The 24760-nt window shown below is 35.2% G+C and overlaps 2 protein-coding genes and 2 long non-coding RNA genes across 16 annotated transcripts in view; 2 read left to right on the plus strand and 2 right to left on the minus strand.

The window, feature by feature from the left end:
• LOC6645038 (serine/threonine-protein kinase mig-15) overlaps positions 1-16301 on the plus strand; it is a 42580-nt gene extending 26279 nt beyond the window's left edge. Inside the window, exons 5-20 of one of the 11 annotated variants that reach the window (XM_047011727.1) lie at positions 47-289; positions 376-890; positions 968-1174; positions 2174-2194; positions 3683-4011; positions 4299-4467; positions 6357-7027; positions 7088-7409; positions 9713-9910; positions 13109-13777; positions 13850-14005; positions 14087-14254; positions 14332-14481; positions 14551-14685; positions 14746-14820; positions 15647-16301. In XM_047011727.1, coding sequence (XP_046867683.1) covers positions 47-289; positions 376-890; positions 968-1174; positions 2174-2194; positions 3683-4011; positions 4299-4467; positions 6357-7027; positions 7088-7409; positions 9713-9910; positions 13109-13777; positions 13850-14005; positions 14087-14254; positions 14332-14481; positions 14551-14685; positions 14746-14820; positions 15647-15820 — 4202 coding nt within the window. In that variant the 3' untranslated portion in view covers positions 15821-16301. Of the gene's footprint in view, positions 1-46; positions 290-375; positions 891-967; positions 1175-2173; positions 2195-3682; positions 4012-4298; positions 4468-6356; positions 7410-9712; positions 9911-13108; positions 13778-13849; positions 14006-14086; positions 14255-14331; positions 14482-14550; positions 14686-14745; positions 14821-15646 lie in introns of all 11 variants that reach the window. The other 10 variants (XM_047011728.1, XM_047011730.1, XM_047011732.1 and 7 more) reach the window with 10 other exon arrangements.
• Positions 16302-19486: 3185 nt separating this feature from the next.
• LOC111518940 lies at positions 19487-20615 on the minus strand. 2 transcript variants are annotated; one of them, XR_006954481.1, is made up of 3 exons: positions 20452-20615; positions 20279-20360; positions 19487-20221 (listed from the first exon to the last, which is right to left on the minus strand). It is a non-coding gene; the product is annotated as an uncharacterized LOC111518940 (long non-coding RNA). The 2 variants fall into 2 exon arrangements; XR_002724159.2 differs by having other exon boundaries at positions 20279-20346; positions 20452-20609.
• An 830-nt stretch (positions 20616-21445) lies between these two features.
• LOC111518939 lies at positions 21446-22572 on the plus strand. Of its 2 annotated transcripts, none has more exons than XR_006954480.1 (3): positions 21446-21609; positions 21699-21780; positions 21838-22572. It is a non-coding gene; the product is annotated as an uncharacterized LOC111518939 (long non-coding RNA). The 2 variants fall into 2 exon arrangements; XR_002724158.2 differs by having other exon boundaries at positions 21452-21609; positions 21713-21780.
• Positions 22573-23143: 571 nt separating this feature from the next.
• LOC6645040 (60S ribosomal protein L8) lies at positions 23144-24424 on the minus strand. The gene is made up of 3 exons (XM_002067803.4): positions 24386-24424; positions 24017-24156; positions 23144-23950 (listed from the first exon to the last, which is right to left on the minus strand). The coding sequence occupies exons 2-3, from the start codon at positions 24152-24154 to the stop codon at positions 23318-23320; spliced, it is 771 nt and encodes a 256-aa protein (XP_002067839.1). The 5' UTR covers positions 24155-24156; positions 24386-24424; the 3' UTR covers positions 23144-23317.
• Between the last annotated feature and the right edge of the window lie 336 nt (positions 24425-24760).

Below are 24760 nucleotides of genomic sequence, written 5' to 3' on the forward strand. Positions count from 1 at the left end.
GCATGAGTCACATTTGGTTTTTGCTTTTTGAACCTGTTTCGCACAGGTACTCCCTATTGGATGGCTCCTGAGGTCATTGCCTGCGATGAGAATCCCGATGCCACATATGACAATCGTTCGGATCTTTGGTCTCTGGGAATTACGGCCTTGGAAATGGCTGAGTCACAGCCACCGCTTTGCGATCTGCATCCCATGCGAGCTTTATTCTTGATTCCACGCAATTCACCGCCGCGTCTCAAATCGAAAAAATGGTCCAAGAAATTTCATGGTTTTATTGACACGGTGCTAGGTGAGTCACAGAAAACTGACTAAGAGAGATGTGATGAGATTAACCTTACACACACACACACACACACACAAAACTTGTATTTGCAGTCAAGGACTATCATCAGCGGCCTTATACCGAGAATCTATTGAAACATGCCTTCATTAAGGATCAGCCAACAGATCGTCAGGTGCGCATACAGCTTAAGGATCACATCGATCGCTGCAAGAAACGCAAGCAGGAGAAGGAACGTGAGGATTATCGCTATTCTGGTTCCGATAACGATGACGACGATCCACAATTGGCCGGCGAGCCAAGCTCCATTATCCAGGCACCAGGTGGTGATACCCTGAGACGTAACTTCCAGCAGATCCAGGAAGGTCGTTTGGCTGCCGAACAGCAACAGCACCATCAATTGATGGTCCAAGCCCAGGCCCAAGCGGCCGCTGTTCATGCTGCTGCCCAGGCGCAACTTCAACAGCAGCAACAGGCTGCGGCCGCTGCAGCGGCTCATGCCGCTCAACAGGCCCAAGCCCAGGCAGCTGCCGCCGCCGCTGCCCAGCAACAACAGGCCCAGGCCCAGGTGCAACAACCGCAGGCGAATCGTCAACAAAAACCGACATCGGTATGTGAAAGGGAAAAATTTATTAATTTAAAAACAAAACAAAAAAAAGACAAAATCCGCTTCATTTTTTCTTTTAGCGTCAGCAGATCGAAGAGCCTGGCCCACCAGCACGCCCACAATTGCCACAGCGTTTAATTGTGGTGCCAGATCCACCGCATGCCAATCGGCCATTGCCACCGACGCCCAAGTGCGGCAACGGAGGTGGCGGTAGCGGCGAACCAGCCGCAGGTCAAACGCCACAGCAGCAGCAGCGCAATTCGCAGCAAAATAATTCTAGGCCATCGGTGCGTATCGTTTCAGAGAGAAAGAGTGAGAGATTAAGAAATTGCCTTCCGAGTGTGGGGGGGAAATTCTTTAAAAACAAAAATGAGATAAGCATTTTGCTTAGTGATGAGCTCGTGTTATATGTATTTATGACTATCAATCTATCAATTCGGACTTTAAATTTGAGGAGTTTTAACAGAAACGAAAGAAAATTACACCATTTGTGGGTGAATGCCTGATAATTTATACAATTGATAAGCCAAGCTAATCAAGTCTGTTCTCGTTTTCGATTTCAAATGAATTAATCGAAATGGAAATCTTCTTTCATTCTTGATACCTGGTAAATTTGTCAATACCATGGAAAACGGTTTAAATGTGAATTTTAAAAATGTTTCGAAAACGAGAATAGACTAGAAGAGTAGTTTAAAAATAATCTGCTGCAAGCTTAACACGAGCTCATCTCTACGGCACGTTTCTGTAGGTTGATTATAGTAATGAGAATATTCATGGAATAATTAATATACATATTAGGAGGACTCCAGAGAGAATTTAATCTTTGTTTTTTTTTTTTTTTATATATATAAAAAATTGACATACTAACGATTGTGATTAAAGTCTAATCAGTTGGTAAATTAATCAGAAAAATACCTGACTATCTGGGAAAGGGTACCAAAAACTATTTTTCGATGTAGTTTTCTTTTGTATTTTTGTACTTTTTTGTGTGTAGACCCGTAGACCCATTGACCCCACTCTCTCCATATATGTATGTGTATTATTGTAGACCCAATTTATTCGCTTTAGTTTATCTCATAACCGAATACCTAATTTTATATATGTATTATCTTTTTGTTTAATTTCATGCATATATGTATAACCGAATTATGATTTAACTCATGTGCGTTGCGTCAACTCCAAAAAATTTCCCCATATGTATGATTTATTTCACACATACCTACACACAATAACACACACACACACACGAACTCGAACAATCAATCAATCAATCAATCATACAACAGTTACCACCAAGGAGACCTGAGGTATGTCCTTTATGTTTTTTTTTCCTTTTTATAAACGAACCTACATATGTTTGGTTTTTTTTTGTTTTTGCTTGAATCTCATATGAATGTATATATATTAATATATATATGTATGTATTTATGTACATATATGTATGCATGGTATACATAAATGTACGTATATATGTATATATGATTGTGTACCCCCCTCGTCCATTTGTTTTGAAATACGTTTTTGGATATAAAATGCATTTAGTCAAAATTTGAAAATAATTTAATGTATTTACAATTTGATGGAGGTACAACAACTACAATAACAATAATATAATGCACGTGCCACACACACACTTACACACACACACACACACACAACTTGGTAACAAAAACCACTTAAACTAACTTCTAATCCTTTTCGACTTCTTTTTCCACGTCCTCCTCTTTCCCCTTAGACAGCAATTCTTTTGTATGATCGATGCCTTTCTAATCTCTTCTCGTTGTTTTTCTTCCACCACGTTCTGAATGCAAGATCGTGAAAAACTAACCAAATGTGAATAAGTAGATAAAAATAACCAGCAAATGCAACCGAACGACATCAGTTAGGGAAACGGTTCTTCGGCAAGCAGACTTTTTTGATACGACATTGTTTCGATTCGAATCTTTTTAAACGCAATGGAATGTTATTATGATACCAAATATATAATTTTTTATTTTCTATCGATATTTCACCTACAATTAGGTAATCGAAACGGAAACGGTTCTTCGGCGAATACGTAGTTTAATACGACATTGCTAAGAAATGAATTGATTGGAACGCGATTGAACATTATAATGATACCAAATATATTAATTTTATACATTCTATCGACATTTCGCTACAGTTAGGTAATCGGTTCGTTTGTGATTTAACCGAAACAATAACTATTTGATGCTGTATTATATAACCAAAACGTTTGATTTTTAGCAAATGTTATTAAACGATATAATCGTTCACAAAACATTTATATATCGGTTTCGATTTATCTGATTGTTAGTTCGGGTAGATAACGGTTGCATTAAACGGTTGATAGACCACCAAAAACAAAATGTATAACTAACAGAGCTTTCATTTCATTAATTGTTAAGCTGTTTTGCTTGGCTTGTTATGTTCTTTATCTAAGAATATAGTGTGAAAAGGAAATTGAAAAATCAATCTAATTTGTCTCTTACTTTTCGTTCCCTCCTCTACCCCGACATAAAATAAAAATGAAAACAAAAAACAAACCCCAAAATGAACAACAACAAAAACAACAAACTACTGTGGTATCATGTGCAATCTACACACACACACAAACACAACACATATACACACACACACACACACACACACACGAAAATCCTCCTCCGAAAATGTGTGCATTTGACTTCCTTTCTCTTGAAACGAAAAATCAACAAATCAAAACAAAATGTATTATAAAAAACGAAATGAAATGACCAAAAAAAAAAAAAAACAAAAATGAAAAAAAAATGTAGGATCATTTGGATGTGTTAGCAGCACAATTAAATGAATTGGGCGTGGTCTCCTCTCAACAGCCGCAGCCACAAACGGCCACCGCAGGACAACAGCAGGCTCAACCGGAGGCACCGCCACGCAATAATCGTCAATCAGGCGGAGTCGGAGGAGCATCCTCATCGTCATCGAAGCCGGCAGCTGCCTTGCCACAATCGAATAATCATTTGGGTCAACCTGTCAATCCCCTGGATCCATTGGATAGCAGTGATTCGGATAGTGAGCCAGATGAGCCGAATGATCGGGCAAGAAACGATGGCACTTTGCTGGCCAGTGATCCACCCAAACCACTGTAAGTACATCGCATTCAGAACCAGAACCAGAAGTGAGCAGAAGAAGAAAAGGGCCTGGCAGCCAGCACGTAGATTTGCGACGATTCATCTAACTAACTCAACTCAATTTCTTTCTCACCTTATTACACCACAAAACCAACCAACCACCCATCCACCTCTACATATCAACCACATATACCCACCATATCCATATCCATTCCCATTCTTTCAAACTGCCGCCCTTTGTGTTGCTCTTTTTTGCGTTTTTTTCGGTTTTTCGTTTTTTTTTTTTTTTTGTTGTGTTCAGACCCGAATTTTCATATAGACCCGGTTTGGGACCTGTCTCCGAGGATAGCTCGACCACAGCAACTACGACACCGTCAGGCCATGGCAGTGGCGGCCCACCAAATCGTCCCTTGCCCCCAACGCCCGATGATGATGATCAGGCTGGAGATCGCACCCTAATCTTAAAACGCGTAAGTAATCAATCATCAATTTACGTCTAGTCGTTCATTATATTATAGAATTGCAAAATTTTGATATAAACGTTAGTTTAGTTTTTAGTTTACTCTTTTTTTTTTGTTCTTTTTGCCAAAGATATACGATTTTTTTTTTATCTATGATCTATGATCAGTTCTTCTTAGCACAGAATCAGATCTCAGTGAGGAAGACATAATCCAAAAACAGATTCTTCTAGTCCCAAAAGTGTACAAAGTGTAATCTAGTTTGACATATAGGGTTAAAGGTTTAAAATAAAATATAAAAAAAAAAAAAAAAAAACAAAAAAAACACTATATTAATATTAGACATTAAAAAACCTATAAATACAATATACAGATAAATATATCAACTGGTTGTGGTTCTCTTTTTTCTTTAGAAACACTATTTTTTGAGTTGATTGAGTTTGATTTTTCGATTTAAGTTTAGTTTAATACTAAATACTATATAGTTTGATTACTTTTTTTTTTAGTAAGTTGTTTGATTGTTTAAAACAGCGTGTGAAAGCATTCTCTGTGAATTTTTCTTTCGAATTTTTTTTTTTTTATGAGAAATATTTAGTAGTGTTTGTTGTTGTGTATATCTACGTTTTTAGTTTGATTTTTCCATTCGAAAGAATATTTTTCAAGCAATGTGTGAAACGAAAGCATGTGTACGTGTTAAATTAAATGAAATACAACACTTTTCAAGTATTTGAATATATGGAATATCAATCGTAAATTTGTTCGTATAGTCGTCGAGCCGTTTTCTAGTTTAATGCATAAAATGCTGTATTACAACAAAAATGTTAACGTCAGTTTTTAAACCTGCATTGCTAGGGTTTCAGGTTAGGGTATGCAATCGTTAAAAAATCGTCATTCCGAGAACTTTTAATACGTGTTTTAGTTTAGAATCACAATTTTTAACATTTGAGGGGTTAAATGCAAAGTTCATTTGAAGCAATTTGAAACAACTGAAATCAAAAATGATTTAAAATTTAAAAAATAAATCTTTTAGGAAAATGTTAACTTTCTAAATAAATAATGACTGAAATACAAATATTACGAAAAGCAAAAAAAAGTGAAAAGGTTTTGGGATATAACGAGTACTTTTCAAAAGTAGTTAACCGCGTTTAAAGTTTTGTGTCAAAATTTTGCATTCAACAGTTTTTCAAAGTATGTCCTTTTTCTCTCGCGATCTTTGAGCTTCAACTTTGTGTATAACCCCTTAAAACTAGAAATGTCGAGATGCAAGATAAATTTTCGTTTTTCTCCTAAAATGGCTCCGTTAGTTGAAGCTTAGAAATGATTTTAATGTATAAAACTGAGAACTGCAATTAGTTTTTCTCAAGGACAACAAGTCCAATGATTGATAAGTCGTAATGCACGTTGCAAATACTCAAACTGTATACCCTCCCATACATGCAAATATGATATGATATGAAAGTGTATTATGCACCATATGCACATATACATACATATAGAGAGTAAATACACAAACACACCCAAGTATAAATATAAATATATACATACATACACACAGACATTGCCACCAAGATGATGTACATACATACATACATACATATATACAAAAAGGAATGCAAGAGGAAAATTCATAAGAAATGTTTCCATGCTGTTGCAGCAATCTACTATTTTTTTTCTATGGTGGGGAATATTAATTTGCCTAGCTAAAGTAATGCAACAGACAAAAAAAAAAAAAGACAAAATAATTAACACAAAAAAATCAAAACAAAAAAATACCAAATTCTTTTCTTGCGCGTTGCCTACTTACCAAACTGTAAAACTGCCCCGAACTCCCCCTTTACCACCTACCACCACCAACCAACACCTCTGACCCTACCCAACCTCTATTCCAACTGCGACAACAGATACTAGATCAGGGTATAAATCGCTTGCAAAAATCAGCCTCGACATCACATGCCAATTTCGAACTTAGTGGAGAAAAGCTACGAGCCGCCTGTGAAGCCAAATTGTTACGCGATTGGGATATCAATAGATTCCTCAATAAGAATTCAAATGCCAGTCATCAGAATAATTCGAGCAGCTGCAGTGGCGGCAGCAGTGGCAGTAGTCCAACTACCACGGCGAGTTTGAATCGCAGCTCACAGCAAAGCACCTTGAAGGTGGAAACCAAATTGCAAAGGGCCAGTGTGGCTGAGGCCATTACTAGGCCAGTGCCCAAAGGATATCATCCATTGAAGTCCAATCAAGATGGAAGTGCCTTTAATCTTGTCAAAGAATCAGCTGCCAAATCAGGAGGAGCAGCTGCAGCAGCAGGAGGAGGAGAAGTAGGAGGATGGCTTACAGGGGTCTTACCACAAAAACGGAATCAGGAACCAACAGATTCTGCGTCCAAATTGCCAACAAATTTTGTGCGCGGATTTCGTCGTGAGAATTCTGATTTTTTCCCACTTACCAAGAGGCATTCAGCTGTCCTAAGTGGTAGTAGTGGAGCTAGTTCATCGTCCATTTTTGCCAATCGATCGTCCAAAGTGCCACAGCAGCCGCCATTGGTTCAGGGCCAAAGAACCGGTGCCATGTACGAAATACCTTACAACAACAACAACCATAATAATAATAACAATAATATAAATAATAGTAGTAGCAGCACCAAAAGGCCATCGCCAGCAGGAGCAGACAGTTCGGCAGCAACGGCAACAGCAACAGCAGCAGCAGCAGCGACAGCTAAAAAGGATGTTGGATCAGCAGCAGCAGCAGCTACCAAGGCGAAAGCATCCGGTTCGGGTGCAACAGCCACGCCCACCAAATCCAGTTGGCCAATAGATTTTTGGCGTCCGCGTCGCGAAAAGACTGAATCTGTCATTGTCCTGCATAATGCAGCAGCTCGTGCCCAACAACAGCAACAGAAGCAGCAACAGCAGCAATGGCCTCAGCCGCCGACGCCGCAGCAACAGCAGCAGGTAAACGTTCTCAGCTCGCACGTACAGAACAGCAGAAAGGCAAAAACAAAAAAACAAAAACCCTGTTAAATGAAAACTCGCTACATATTTATTGTGTTTTGTCTTGACGCCCTCAGAAAAAGAAAAAAAAGTACAAAAAACCAAACCAAAAAAAAAAAACATACACAAAAACAAATTTACCATTTTGGCTTTTGCTCTTACCATACTCACCACACCAATGCACTTACACACCCCACCCCACACACGCATATCCACCCACACACCGCTGTAGCCTGACATACTGTTAATAACATAAACAACTAACAGCTCGTAAATAACAGCAATGCAAACAGCAGAACAGCTGGAGTCATATGCGCGAAAATAAAAAAAAAAACAGAATCGAACAGAAAATTAGAAAAGAAAAGAATATATATATATATGTATATATAAAATCATTAATTTGTTGTGGCTTGAAGCATGTTTTTTATTTTTTTTTCTTTTGTTATTTCGTTTATCATTATTTTTCTTTGTATTCAGAGAACCCACGCCTTCATATAATAATCAGTATTATAATATACTATGTATATAAAATATAAACATTCTCATGATTTTTAGAATATAAGTCTCTCATTATATGTATATACTATATGCCATCAGATCGATAGATCGATTGATTTTTGATCTATCTATCCTAACCCCCCAATATATGTATGTACATAAACACATCATGCCTTCTAATACAAGACATTTGCTATCTAATTTGGTATTATCTAAGGCACCTTTGAAACTCATTTTGGCCATGTTGGTATATAAATAATATGTATTGTAAGAAATAAGTCATAACAAAAAAAAAAAAAAACAAATACCATTTGAATGCTAATGAGATGCTATCTATAATCTAAACCCATTTACAATTCAACTACTGTAAATACTATTGCTTAAGTATAAGAAATTGTTTTTCTCACATGAGCAAATTGATTTACATTTGTTAAATAGAACAAGTTTAGTTTTGAAAAAAAAAAAATTCTCTTTCTTCCAATTTCCTAGTTTAGAACTAACTTCTGAGATTAATAATATGTGTAATGGGTTTTTGAATGGTGCTGCATTAACCGATATATTTTAAATGAAAATGAGTACTTTTAAAACTTTATGATTTTTTAGTTAGAAACTCTTGTTGTGTATTTATTTCTGATTTCAATATTCAATAGGGTTATAGCCATATAGGATATTATCAAATCAATTATGTTAACAGCATCTGTTATCTACTCGTATATAATATAAATATTCTGTTGATATTAACTGTGAGCTAACGGTTTCATCTCATTTCAAATACATAATTTAGCTAGCTGTTAACTCTAAGGCTCAGCTTAAAGCGCTCTAACTTAACATTAGACAAGCCAACAACCGACAGAATGCCTAACAGTTTTATTTTTAACGGTTTTATTTTTGAAATAGATTAGGGAAACCTTATCTAGAGATAGATGAAATAGATCAAATACATTTATTCTTATGTATGCTGCTTTAGCTTCTACTACTACTTTTCTCTATTTTTCTCTATCTATCTCTGTCTCTGTCTCTGATTCTATTTACCCTTTCTCACTTGTGCTCTTGCTCAAAAATTTGTTTTTAAAGCTTATATTTTTAAATTTATTGTTGTTGTTGTTGGTTTGGTTAGCGCAAATATTTTCATGAAAATATTTAAAAGAAATAAAAACTGAGCAACGTTTGCCCGCTGCTGCGCGGCTGAACAACTGAGCGACTGAGTATCAAGGGCCAACGGGGCGTATGAAAATTATATTTTTGTTTAATTTTTAAGTGCCTTTTGTTAGCTTTTAAATAAATTTGTGTCCGTTTTTTCTTTAGAATATAAGCACATACACATACATACACACATATCTCTCCTCCCAGCTCTCTTTCTCTCTCTCAGTATCCATCCCTATTCCTCTTCCTGATTTTATTCCTTGGCTATATAATTAGATTTCTCCTTGTAGAAAACATATGAAAATCCATTATAGTTTAGGAGTTTTACTTTTTAGTTTAGTCCCTATCAGGTGTCTCATTGGCATTCATGAAAAAAAAAAACCAATTCAATATTTTTTGTACACTCATTTTATTTATGTTTCTTCTGTTTATCTGTTACATTTATGATTATTGTTTTTTTCATTTTTTTTTCTGTTTTTATTTGGATAACCCATAATTTCATATCGAATTGTTTGTTGTTTTTGTTCAACTCTTATCCGCCTTTTTCATTTCGTGAATGATAATCAATCTATACTTATCACTTCTAAACAATTTCGTTTGCCCATTTTTCCTTCATTCAACAGAACCGTGGTGGAGGCGGTGGTGGCAGCGGCACCGGCGTTGGAGGAGTCAGTGGCGTCGGAGGCAGCGGCGGCGGGGTCGGTGCAGATGCCAGTGGCCTTGGTACACCTGGTACACGTACCAGCAGCGTCCTGCCCGATCTACTCAGTCAGGCATCGCCAGCAACGCCACCGCGTCATGATAAATCATCCAGTGAGGAGGTGAGTAATATTTCTCAATGGCTTTTCCAATAACTTAAACCAATAATTTACCATTTGTCCATTTTGTCCACTTTGACCATTTGTCCAATGTTTGTTCGTTTACTTGTTCTTTTTCACGTTTTCCTCGTTTTGTTTTTAATCCAATTTCAACTGAGTTTCGATACTCTGACTCCCAATCCATTCCACATCCTGCTATTCCATGTTTGATTATTGTGTTATTCTCTTCTCTGTCTCTCGCCCTTTTGTGTCTCTTTTCTTGTAGTGTTTAACTTAAACTATATACGTTTTTTTTTTTGTTGTCGTTTGTCTGCATTATGCAATTTCAAAACATTCACCCAATTTTAACTCATTCATTTATTATCTTAATGGGAATTGCATTGTTGAAAAAATGTAAAAAACGGTTACCAAATATCATTTTGGATAAACAAATTGGGATGTCCATTATTCAAATTATCGATTTGATCAGCAGTAATCTATTTAGAGCTATAACTTTCTTTTCAAATTGATTTTGTTTTTTCCAACTTTGTTTGAAATGACATCATTCAAATGTATTTTATATCAGATTTCTTAACTCTAATTGAGAACTATATAATATAGCAGGCATAGGCCTTATTTAATAAAGTAATCTCAAATTTAAAACGTTTCTAAGACTAAAACCAAATTTTATTGTCTTGAGAGAAGAAAAAATTACGGCCAAGTCGAATTTAGTCCGTTAAATGGGTTTTTCTTTTTACTTTGTGTTTTAATCAAATCGCTAACCCTTTATCCATATACATATATGGATATCATTTTGTGACTAATCATCAAATCGAAACTATAAACAATTTCTTTGAGACGTGGAATAAAAGTTCATACATGATGAAGAAAAACAAATTGAAGGACAATTACAAAAATTAAATAAAAAATTAATGAAACAAGCAGAATAATTGCATGTGCCCCCCTCCTGCATGATAAAATTGAATTAATAATTAGTAAATTTGAAAAAAAAAAAACAACAACAAATTGTTTAACATAGAAAAAAAGAAAAAAAAAAAAAAAACAAATCTTATTCTTCTTATAATTGTGCTTTGTCTTTCCGCAACGTTTGAGCTGATGGCCACTACGATATATAAGTTGCACTACACATGCATATATATATGTATATGATATATATATTTATGATGTATGTCTGCAATAATTTAAACAATAATAAAATGAAATAATTTAATTCAAACGAATCAAAAGAAATCGAAAACAATATCAAGACTTTTACCATAGTAAGTATAAATCAACAACAACTACAACAACAAGAACAACCAAACCACCAATCAACCAAAAAAATGCAAAGATCTCAAAAACATTTTCAATGTAAAAAAAAAAACATACACGAACACACACACACCAAAAACCAAAACAAAAATCATTTTCTCTATTATATATATCATATAAACTTCCCAAAAAACAACTGCTGCAATTTCTGTGTATAAAAATTTCTCATTATTATTATTTGTATTTTTTTTTTCTACTGTCTGTGTGTGTACTATATTTCCACTTATTCTTCAGTTTGTCGTCCTTATTCTGTACATATATGTATTATCTTTCTCTTTGTATTCCTTTCCACAAACAAAAGAAAAGCAAAAAAAAAAAAAACAGGAGACAAGTCACTGTAACTAACACATTAGTTGTTCATTTCAACACATTTATACATATATAAGCACACCCAAACACACACACACACACCTTTTTTATACATATTCATTCATTATTGTTCGAAATTCTCTCTTGGAAGTGGGTTAAATCTCGACTTTAACTTTTAGATTTGGTAAAACTGACCTCACTCCTTTCACTAAGGTCAATTATCTACCTTTTGGATTGTTGGAAATTCGGGGGGAACTAGACTAGTACTTTTTCTCTTCGCTCTATTGCTGAAATATTGACTCTAAATATTTACAATAGATAGAGTAATTTTTTAGGCTATTGAAATGGTGAGAACTCATGGACGGCTGGACGAGACTCTAAAATGCCAAAGTAAAATCAAAAGCTTATTATATGAATAGAGAAATTTTAAACGGATTGCCAAGTTGCAATCATTGCTTTTGCCGCCTTTCTGCCCCACCCTTAAGGTCATCAATTATGAATTCTAATAGAAAAGAAAACTCGACAAAAGTATTGGCAAATTAAAGTTAAAGTAAGTAAAGGCAAATTCTCGAAATATTTTCAAGTAAATTTCTTATTTCGAATACTTTTGTCCATTTGAAATTGATATATTTCCGTTTTAACTTTAACTAAAGTTCCTGTAACTGCAAATGCAGTCAACAAATATCAAAGAAAATTTGAAAAATATAAACAATTGAACTACAAACACATTTAATTCAATTTCTTAAGGTAGTTGCCAAAACTCTTGTCCATGACTGTATAGGGGGGATCTATGGATCTAACATAGGAGGCAATTCCTATCAATAAAGATATTTATGGAAATATCCTGTGATAAAATTGTTGCCTTTTGCCTCAAATATTATTTCCAGAAGTTGTCAAATGAGAATAGTAGAGAGTGTAAATATATAAATTTTTTTGGTTTTTTGCGTTTTATCTATATTACAATTTTTTTGTTTTGGTTTTTGGAACCATTTGGCCTCCTGGGGAAAGACTTAACACATTTGTATTTGTATTTTTAACATTTAACTTGTTTCTATTTTGTTTTGTTTGAATATTAAATTTATTGTCCATTGTTTTTTAAGTTTAAGCACTATTTTACTGTACATATAAATATTTATTGATCCGACTGGATCGAGTCCCCCAAGCGACCCTCCCCCTCATCTCAAAGCATGTAAATAGATATGAAGCAAATAATAATACAATTTTTTTTTTTTTGTTAATATTGATTTTGATCTTAAAAACTAATTGAAACTTTTTTTTATTTTTTTCGTTTCTTTTTGCACTTTTCTATTTTTCTTTTCTTTCTCTATCTCTTTTTCTTTCTTTCTACCACTCTCCATCTCTCTGTCTCTCTCTCACACTTTCTCTCTCGCTCGCTCTCTTTGTGAATACAAAATAAAAATAAACATATATATATATAAATGAATCAATCAATAAATAAAAAACAAATATAACATAAAATATTAAACAAATATAAAATACACAAACACGCACACACACACACACACACACAAACACCCAATACACCGACAACAACAACAACTACAACCAACCAACCTACAGTATCAGGCGGCCATTAGCTCATCCGTGCATTCCACGCCATCGAAATCGTTTATAGCCACTAGCTCCAGTTGCAGTTCCATTGGCGGCGGATCAAACCATCATCATGGTTTGGGCGGCGGCAGTGTTCTGGCCGGTGTGATTATTAATACCAATAATTCACCACAATCGACCATATCGCTGGCCTCGGCCTCATCCACATCCACATCGAATTCGCGACAGAATTCACCAAAGAATTCGATTAGTAAAACGCGTTCATCCAGCAGTATTACTAATTTATTGCATAAATCTGCTTCTTCCTCTTCTGCGAACATTCTACAATTGACGACAACGCCAACATCATCATCATCATTGTTATCATCAACCAACTCCAACCACAACAACAACAACAATGCACCATTACCACCACATGCCTATGCATTGCAACAGAAACAGCGAAGTTTCTTAACTTTCGGTTTCGGTGCCGGCGGTTCGGGACCAACGCGTCGCGAATCCCATGTCAATGTCAATGTAACACCCACATCGCATGAGGTTTCCAATGATACACCCGAAATACGTAAGTATAAGAAACGCTTCAATTCGGAAATCCTATGCGCCGCCCTATGGGGAGTCAATTTGTTAATTGGCACAGAGAATGGTCTTATGCTTCTCGATCGATCCGGTCAAGGCAAAGTAAGTTGTTGTTGAATGAGTCTCTTCTAATCCCCATCCTTTAAACTCAAACCAAATTTTTGTTGTGTCCAGGTTTATCAGCTAATCTCTCGACGACGTTTCCAACAAATGGAAGTTCTAGAGGGACAAAATATATTGGTTACCATATCTGGTAAAAAGAATCGTGTGCGCGTCTATTACTTATCCTGGTTGAAATCCAAAATTCTACGCACCGATGGTCTATCCGATGTAAGTTGAATATAAATGAATACATATGAATCTCTTTTTTGAATAATTAAAATGTTTTTTTTTTGCTGTTTTGTTCTGCAGCAAGTGGAAAGACGCAATGGTTGGATCAATGTGGGTGATCTACAAGGTGCTGTACATTTTAAGATTGTCAAATATGAGAGGATTAAGTTCCTAGTGATTGCATTAAAAGACTCTATTGAAATTTATGCATGGGCTCCCAAACCATATCACAAATTTATGGCATTTAAGGTGAGGACTAACCATCACTCCCCCTCCCTAACCCCAACCGCGAATTAATTGTCATTATCTTTGTTTGTCTTGTGTAGAATTTTGGTGAATTGGAACATCGCCCACTTTTGGTCGATCTCACAATTGAAGATCAATCGAGACTGAAAGTTATCTATGGTTCCGCCGAGGGTTTCCATGCGGTTGATTTAGATTCAGCTGAAGTATACGATATATATCTTCCTAAGCATGTAAGTTGCGACAACAAATACTCTTAAGCAGATTAATTGTAATCCAATAAATTGGTATATTCTATACAGACTCAGGGTGCAATCATTCCGCATTGTATTGTGGCGCTTCCAAATTCAAATGGCATGCAATTACTTTTGTGCTACGACAACGAAGGCGTCTATGTGAACACTGTGGGTCGTGTTTCTAAGAATATTGTGCTACAGGTTTGTAATTTCACAAAAATTCCAAAAAGAAATTCTTCTAACAATATTCTAATCTTACAGTGGGGCGAAATGCCAACTTCGGTGGCCTACATTGGCACTGGACAAATCATGGGCTGGGGCAATAAAGCAATAGAGGTAAGAGATTTATTAATGGACACAATGATATGTATGGAAATGTAGTTCTCAATTAGAAAGAGTAAGACATATAGCCAATTACATTTTGAAAGTGAGTGAGATGGCAATTGAGCATGCTAGACAACACGTGGTAGGCAGACGTTGACCGCAAGAGGACAGATCCCAAAGTCATCTTAATACATATATGTATAAACATCAGCCAACTAAGAGCTAAATAAGAAGTCAGTCAGTTAAGAAACATTTTACACCCTGTGAAAAAATCAAATTTCAATATTGAGTTTTGTTGTAGACCATTTGAATTTAAATAATCTTAAGTGGGGCAAATTTGTTCCAGAATTAGTGGATATATTTTTCGTATCAAGGAAAGACATTGGGATCGCTTTGAATCCTGCTCCGAAAACGGAGATAGACTTAAATTATAGGATGAAAGTGACCGTAAAGGATTCTTGATTAACGTGGAAAATTAAACCGCTTTTCCAAGTTATTCAAAGATTTTTTTTTTTTTTTAATTTTAGATGTTTTGTACATAATTTAGCTCAATACTTAGTATTAAAACAAACATATTGACTTCTTTCCCGTGTGTAAAGCGTTTTTTTGACAGACTATGTATATGTTTTAAGTAATGGAATAGACAACTCTGAGCAGATTACAGGATTTCGAAGGTTGTAGTCAGAGCAAAGGACCCTAAAAGGTTCATGCAAATCAAATTTAATAGAACAACGACTTGAAGTTAAAGAGATAAAGGGAGGTTTTTTAGGTTTGGGGTTTGGGTGCTATTAACTAAAACTATGATTAATTTACTAATTGTATTTCTATTCTCCTCTAGATACGTTCCGTTGAGAGCGGCCATTTGGATGGTGTGTTTATGCACAAGAAGGCGCAACGCTTGAAATTCCTTTGCGAGCGCAATGACAAAGTATTCTTCAGCAGTGCCAAAGGTGCTTCATCGTGTCAAATCTACTTTATGACGCTCAACAAGCCGGGCATGGCCAATTGGTAAAAATGATTTGCCCACTGCTTCTCCAGCCTCCTTCGACACTCACACACACACACACACACATATATACACACACATCGATAGAGAAACAAAACAACAAATGGAAGAAAAATCATGCAAAATTTCTTAAATTAACAAGAAATTGAAAGTGCATAATGTAATGTTTAAGTAAAAAGTTAATGATAATGATGATGATGATATCCTATACAAAAATCACACACACATATACACACACACATGCACCCCTCCACACCAACGATCTTGAGAACACTGTGCTTATGATGGGAAACAATTTCGAAAAGAAAATCAATCGACGACAACGTTTCAATTAGTAAATGTGCTAAAAACAAAAAAGAAAACAAAAAAAATGAAAATTCAATCACTAATAGAAAGCAAAATAAAACAAAAAACAGTGCCGCAATTTAGCTAAGCACTTAGATAGATATATATATAAATATATATATCGAAAAAGAAAACCAATTATATTTAACAATTTAGAGAAACGATAACGAGATGAAAATTTTTTGAAGCTCACTCGCCGAGGTTTTTTGTGCCCGCCTCCCTCTATATATACACACACACACATACACCTTTCCGCATCCACACTCACACAGCAAAAGAGAAGAATAAAATTGATATATATATATATATACTTTCGATATATATGATGTATGATGATGTATATGTATAATGAAAGTTACATAAAAACGAAAGAAAAAACAAAAAACAAACAAAAATCCAACACAAGAAAAAATTTCATTTTCAATTTAATTAAAATTAAATTTTTTTTTTGTTTTTTTTTCTTTGCTTCCAAGTTAAACTTAAGTTAAGAAATTGAAGCAGCAGCAGCAAACGGATTATATATATCATTCTCTCTCTCTCTCTCTCTCTATATATATATACATATATATATATATAATTAGTGTGTGTCTTTTTTTTTATTGATCGTCTTGATAGAATTTATTTGTGCGCATTTTCAAATGAAAATTATAGAAAGAAAGTAGAAAGTGGAAAGAAAATGTGAGAAACAGACACAAAAAATCAATGTCTCTTATCAACTAAAGCTGCTCATTTTTAATGAAAAACAAAAAAGAAAAAAAAAAAAAAAAAAAGAAACGCCATTGTAAAAACTAAGTGATAAAAAAATATTAAAAAACAAAAACCAACAACAATTAAATAATATTATGTAAAATAAACAGAAAAAAAAGAAAACCAACAACCATAGAAGAAAAAGCAACACAAATAATAATAATAATAATAAAAAACAAATTGAAAAGAAAAAAAATCACAAGCTTAAAATGAAATTGGAGAGAAATCATTGGAGGGAAAACCTAGTTAAGCTGCATTTTTTTACTGAACTTTTATACAGAACCACAGAAAAACAAAAAACAAAAAAAAAAAACAAACAAAACGAAAACAAATTTACGAAAAGTAGAAATTTAAACAAATTAAGTAAATTAACAAACAATGTTTTTTTTTTGCTTGTTGTCCAAATTCTTATGTAGGCATTTTCTTTGTGTTTTCTTTTTAACAACAAAAACCCTGCCAATATTTATCCCCACATATACGAAAAGTATATATATATATATATACAAAAAATATGATCTGTTCACAATCGGCTTAAGCGTCTATATATCTGTATATCTGTAATATCTTCCTCTTGTGTTGTTTTCTCTTTATCTAAATTCGTCCCCTATGCAAAACAAAAGAAAAAACGAAGAGGAAAACTGAAAATTTTATTGAAAAAAAAAGAAAATCTTTAAAATATTGTTTGTTTAATTTTGTGTTATAAAAAAATAAAAAAGAAAATAACAAAAAAAAAAAAATCACCTATGTAATCCCCCCATAAATTTAATAGTGTTCTTTAAATAAAAAAAAAATACAAAAACAAAAACAAATTATTGATGAAAATGAGAGAAGAGTAAAAGAAAAACCCTCTGCACTACAAATGCAAAAATTTCAAACAAAAACCATACAACAAAACAAAACAAAACAACAAACAAAATGGAATTAGTAATAAATGCTTACTTTATTTCTAAAATAAAACAAGTAAAATGATACAAGAAATGAATGTAAATCTAATTATTATATATATAATCTCAAAATTTAAAAATGAAAAATACAAAAAAATTCAAAAATAAAAATTTTAACTTTTTTCTTTTTCTTTATCATTATCTTTGAGCGATTTATGCCCCATGGTTATCGCAATAGTCCTGCCAGCATGTTTGTTAAGGACTTGTTGCTTGTTTTTTATTGCATACTTTTCGGACAATGCAAATATTCCGTTCTTAATTTCGTCTCTTACCCAGCGTAAACTCAAAGTCAAAGTCAAGTTTAAATCTTCTTGTGCCAGATTGTTGTCCTTATTGATTAACATCGACTGACTTTAGAGCCTCAATCGACCCACAGAAAGCTAAGATTAAAGGACTGTATCGCTTAAGAAACATTAATTAATCAGAAACATCTTTCCCTTTATGAAAGTGGTGAATAATTCCACAGGAATTCTATGGGGATATAGAAATAGGAATAAGTTAATCCATTTTCTTTTTATACCCTTGCATAGGGTAACGCAGAGGAGGCCCATAAAGTATATATATTCTTGATCAGCAAGCTGAGTCAATAACCATGTCCGTCGGTTCGTCGGTGCGTATGCGCCTTTTTTTTTTCTTTGGTTTTTAGGCTTTTGATGTCATGGGTGAGATGAGGTATGAAAATTATTCGGATCGGACCACTATATCATTAAGTGCTATACGAATAATCGGTGAAGAAGTGGAAGTATTTTCACCATATTTACTAAAGAGATAGTTTTGCATGTAGAACACCTTATCCCAAAATTTTAATAAGATCTGATAAATAGAACACAAGTTATTATCATCGGCACAAACCACATGTGTATGCGTGATCCCTGTATATAAACATACAATGGACTTGCAAAGGAGATGGGGAAAGGCGGGTATAGCGAAATTAAGAGAGATAGAGTGAGAGCTTGAAGGCTTTGAAACACAAAAAGAGTTTAAAACATTTAAAAATATTAGTGCTAAAGACTGCAAGGTCATACATATAAACTTCGCCATAGCTTATTTGATATTTAAGTATAACTTTGTCGAAGTTTAAGACACCCAAAGACGTGTTTTAAATTATTTTAGTACGCATTACAAAGAAAATATCACTTTTATTTATTTTGGAACACCCTTATGTATGGCAGAGCAGAAAATAGGATATTATTGGATTACCATTACCAAGAGATTTGTTTTTCTATATAAACATGAAGTCTCAACTGCAGCAGACCGTTTTAACGACTTCCGGAGGAAGCACTGTTGCCATTTTACCGAAAACAAAAATAGATTTTTCCAAAAATGTGGTTCAAAGTTGAGTAAAATTTATATTTTTTAATATTTTCAAAGTATCTTAGTGTAGCTAAAAGCGATGGTTAGATTAAAATGCTTTTTCCCCTTTTTTGACCAGAGGGGTCCTTTTTTTTATGATAAAAAATTCAAAGTTCCAACTTTACAAAAATAATGTCAAAAACAACTTAAAAAAGGTAGGCGTCTACTTAAACCAAAATGGAAAACTGTTCATTTCGAAATCTGATTTGGAGATGTCTCTGGGAAATTTCAAAAATTCATTTATTTTCTGTAGTAGTAGTCACAAGTAAACAATGTATCCAAATTCATTTCACTTTAGAACAATTTATTTCCTCGTTATACAATTTCAAAATTTTTAGGAGCAGGGAAGAGATCCGTGCGATCCACACAATTTGGTCAGTAGTTCCCGGATCTTTAGCAATAGACACTTCGTAGGTGGCCGCCTTTGAAGTGTCCACCCTCAAGAACCGTGTTTCACGGAATATTCCAGCATGCATTAGAGCCTCAATCTGATGCATGTGGGTTCCTGCAGCAAGTGGCTTACCAGACTAAGACTATTTGGATGCGAACCAAATCGGATAGGGCAGCTTAAGGATGAACCCGTTGTATACTCGTCTGTGTCTGAAAATAAATCTTGATGCCATCGTTACGGTTCACAAAGTAACCCACTGGATTGGCCTCGATCACGGCTTGTGCCTTGTCCTCCATAGTGTGATCCGATAGATAAAAGATGGCCCAGCAGGTATCCGAAAGCACTTCAACATCAAAATCCAACAAAAGTTGCTTTAGCACCGGCAGCAACCGATTTGCCTCGTAGGTGGAGGATTCTTGAAGCGACACAGACCTAAAATCAGTTTAACCAACTGACGAAGCAGTGGAAGCCGGGTTCTTGAGTTTGTCACAGCCAAAAATACAATCGAGTCGTGATGGTGGTAAAGGTAATCTCGTGCAATACTCGTTAAGGCCCAGGAAGCCGTAGCAAGGCAGTCATCTTGGAAGCTACTCAGTGAATTCGTCACCCTTTTCAAAGTATAAACAACTAAAATTTAAGGGTAAGTGTTTCTGAAGACTTAACATTAAACAAAAATTAATTTACATTTTATTAGGACGAAAACTTGTGGTATTCGACGTGTCTCTTCCCGAATGGCAAGATGATTCAATTATCTGAAATATATGTACTTATACACAGTTATTATAAGAAGGACTTTGTTGCCAAGTGGCAACAAAAGACAACTTATGTATATAAAAAAAAAACAAATTAAAACAAACCATTAATGTTTCCTAGTTTAATTTATCACTCTTAGAACTTCAAAAGAAAAAGTGTAACTAATACTTTTTAAATTTATAATTTAATTTATTTCCGAAATTCGTGTTAATAGTTTAGTAATTGTTTGTAGCTCGAAACCCGAAAAGAAACTAAGTGAGTACTACAGTGAATGTGATACTTATACAAGTTTGAGTTTGACAAGTTTAGCTAATTTCCATGGAGTGCTTAGATTTTTTCTCACTTTTTTTGTTAGCCAGATTCTAGATACAGTAAAATCCCTTTATAGCATCCGTCTGAAATTCGAGACTATTTGGTACGTCTCCGTTTTCAGCAACGAACCGGACTATAGTGACAAAAGCTCTAAGAAATGATTTTGTATCAGTGATTTTGTAGTTGTAAAACTGTCACCTTTCCTTGGAAGGCATGAGTGTGAAAGAGAAGAAAAATGGCTAAAAAGCAACAGTGCGTAGAAGCCGCTTCAGTCGAAAGGGGCCAAAATATTTTATGGTTAGCATGTTTGTAAAAGGTTTCAAAATGAATAAACTTTTTAATCAAAATAAAATGTTTTATTTAATATCATGGTTTCTTCATAAAAAGTCGCTACATATTCATGGAATATAATTTTTTAGATGTCGATTTTCTTAACTTAAATAATCTGTAATTTTAACATATAAGCAGTGTAAAGTGGCTTGAGATCTCGTACTTTAAATTTATACAGACAAATCTATTCAGAATTTCTGCAAAAGGCCACACCATTGTCAATTAGGACATCTACATCCTGTTCTTCCTTTGAAATCGAAAGCTGATTTTGTAGAGCTTTTGTCACTTTAATCAGGTTCGTTGCTGAAAACAGAGACATCCCAACCAAGTCATCGAATTCCGTCTGGATTTTACTGTATCTAGAATCTGGCTAACAAAAAAGGGAGAAAATATCTAAGCACTCCATGGAAAATATATAAACTTGTCAAACTCAAACTTGTATAAGTATCACATTCACTGTAGTACTCACTTAGTTTCTTTTCGGGTTTCGAGCTACAAACAATTACTAAACTATTAACACGAATTTCGGAAATAAATTAAATTATAAATTTAAAAAGTATTAGTTACACTTTTTCTTTTGAAGTTCTAAGAGTGATAAATTAAACTAGGAAACATTAATGGTTTGTTTTAATTGGTTTTTTTTATATACATAAGTTGTCTTTTGTTGCCACTTGGCAACAAAGTCCTTCTTATAATAACTGTGTATAAGTACATATATTTCAGATAATTGAATCATCTTGCCATTCGGGAAGAGACACGTCGAATACCACAAGTTTTCGTCCTAATAAAATGTAAATTAATTTTTGTTTAATGTTAAGTCTTCAGAAACACTTACCATTAAATTTTAGTTGTTTATACTTTGAAAAGGGTGACGAATTCACTGAGTAGCTTCCAAGATGACTGCCTTGCTACGGCTTCCTGGGCCTTAACGAGTATTGCACGAGATTACCTTTACCACCATCACGACTCGATTGTATTTTTGGCTGTGACAAACTCAAGAACCCGGCTTCCACTGCTTCGTCAGTTGGTTAAACTGATTTTAGGTCTGTGTCGCTTCAAGAATCCTCCACCTACGAGGCAAATCGGTTGCTGCCGGTGCTAAAGCAACTTTTGTTGGATTTTGATGTTGAAGTGCTTTCGGATACCTGCTGGGCCATCTTTTATCTATCGGATCACACTAAGGAGGACAAGGCACAAGCCGTGATCGAGGCCAATCCAGTGGGTTACTTTGTGAACCGTAACGATGGCATCAAGATTTATTTTCAGACACAGACGAGTATACAACGGATTCATCCTTAAGCTGCCCTATCCGATTTGGTTCGCATCCAAATAGTCTTAGTCTGGTAAGCCACTTGCTGCAGGAACCCACATGCATCAGATTGAGGCTCTAATGCATGCTGGAATATTTCGTGAAATACGGTTCTTGAGAGTGGACACTTCAAAGGCGGCCACCTGTGAGGTGTCCATTGCTAAAGATCCGGGAACTACTGACCAAATTGTGTGGATCGCACGGATCTCTTTCCTGCTCCTAAAAATTTTGAAATTGTATAACGAGGAAATAAATTGTTCTAAAGTGAAATGAATTTGGATACATTGTTTACTTGTGACTACTACTACAGAAAATAAATGAATTTTTGAAATTTCCCAGAGACATCTCCAAATCCGATTTCGAAATGAACAGTTTCAAATTTTGGTTTGAGTCGACGCCTACCTTTTGTAGTTGTTTTTTGAAGTAGAACCAAAGGTCGCATCCTTTCTAAAATATCCTAGTTTAGCTCATAGCCATTAGTCGTTTTCGAGACATCATGTTGATCAGTTGGTAAAAGAAGTTTTGAGGAAAACGCGTTTGAATCTGTTTTTAGTCGCTGCAACTTTTTCAAAATAAAGATTTTAGAAATTGTTCACACGGGTCCAACCCTCATAATGTCGAATCTGCCGTTGACCCTTATCGTTGTTCTCAACTAACAAGATTTGAAGAAGGAAAACGTTTGCTAGTTAACCTGATTCTTGTTAAAGGTGAGAAAAGTTAGAGAAAAAAAATGTTGGCACAAATGATGAAGGGTAACAAAATGGGCGCTAAAACCATGTGTTTGACTGATCGCCCCGACCGACACAAAATCTCATTCGTACACATTGCAAAGACATTTGAGGGGATACTTTTTGTTTTAGTTTTTTACACATAACTTTTATTCCGCCATAAAATCCATTAAAATGCTTACGACATTGTGTTGCTTGTACATTTTTCGCATTTGAAATCAATAAACAGCGCAATACAGTGACGGAACCAGCTCCATGTCAATCTCCTCCTCTACTCAGTCATCGTATAGCTTATTTGTCCTTGGCGTCTCCCTTGCCACCACGAATACGACCAGTACGACGGGCAGCAATGAGACCGACCTTGCGACCAGCGGATGTGCCACGCTTAACTGTCGATGCCTTACCAATATGTTGATGGTTACCACCACCGTGAGGATGCTCCACAGGGTTCATGGCAACACCACGCACCTTAGGCCAGCTGTTACGCTTCACCTTGTACTTGTGGTAGGCACGACCGGCCTTGAGGATGGGCTTGTCGATACGACCACCGCCGGCAACGATGCCGACCATGGCGCGATTGGCCGAGGGCACAACTTTCTTGGCGCCGGAAGGCAGCTTGACACGGGTCTTCTTGGTATCGGGATTGTGGGCAATCACGGTGGCGTAGTTGCCAGATGTGCGAGCCAAACGGCCGCGATCACCGGTTTTCTCTTCCAGATTGCAGATAATGGTACCTTCGGGCATCTGGCTCAATGGCATCACATTGCCAATCTGGAGGGTAGCCTTGCGTCCGCAGTAAACGAATTGGCCAGTGTGCATGCCCTCGGGGGCAATGAACAGCTCCTTGCGGATCTTGTAGCGGTAGGGATCACGGAAGTGAACCACAGCCAAGGGGGCACCACGACCGGGATCGTGGACGATGTCCTAAACCAAAACAATTAAGTCATTAGTATTAATGCGCAACATTTGGGACTTGATCACAAAACTTACCTTGACAACACCGCGAATGTAGCCAGAACGTTCAGCAAAGTCCAGCGAACGGAGCTTGGCGGCTCCCTTGCGCTTCTTGACGTGCGCCTTGAACACGGAACCGGCGCCCTTACGTTGTGCACGAATAACGCGACCCATTGCTGTGAATGAAAAAGGAAATCAAACAATCACTATCAGAGTTCAATATTTACACTTCTACATTTTTTTTGGAAAGATTTTTTCTATTCTTAAATAGTTTTAATCAATGAAATATTCATGGCACTAACAAATAGTTTAAGTGATTTCAACATTTTGTTTATTATTTTTATTGGATGTAGGAGATTTGTTTTTAAATTTTCCAGATTAACAATTTTAAGCACCACAACCTACCGAATCTCGGGTAAAAAAGAAAAGAAAGAGAAAGAGTAAGATATATGCCAACTGTCAAAAGTGACAGCCAGTGCAGCCAACTTCACTTAAGTTAAGCACATAAAGTGCTGTTGAGCGCACGGCTATAAGCTGTTAACATACTGGTTTTTTTTGGAAAACAAATAAAAGCAATTTTGAAAATTACATTGAACTTAACTCTAACAACTAATAAACATTTGAAATTCAGAAGAATATTTTTTTAGAAAAATTTATATGGGGTTAAAAAACAATATCAATAATAACTGTATTAACTGTGAAGTGAATCTTATTGAATAAAACAAATTGTATAGTCAGTATATCTAATAGCTATTTAAATTGGCTACAAGAAGCCACAAA

This window comes from Drosophila willistoni (assembly GCF_018902025.1).
Source record: "Drosophila willistoni isolate 14030-0811.24 chromosome XR unlocalized genomic scaffold, UCI_dwil_1.1 Seg105, whole genome shotgun sequence".
Taxonomy (NCBI): Eukaryota; Metazoa; Arthropoda; class Insecta; order Diptera; family Drosophilidae; genus Drosophila; species Drosophila willistoni.

Coding starts and splice junctions, on each gene's coding strand:
- LOC6645040 (XM_002067803.4), bottom strand. CDS start 24,154: ATGGGTCGCGTTATTCGTGCACAACGTAAGGGCGCCGGTTCCGTGTTC. Junction 23,951..24,016: donor ACATTCGCGGTGTTGTCAAG/GTAAGTTTTGTG, acceptor GTTTTGGTTTAG/GACATCGTCCACGATCCCGG.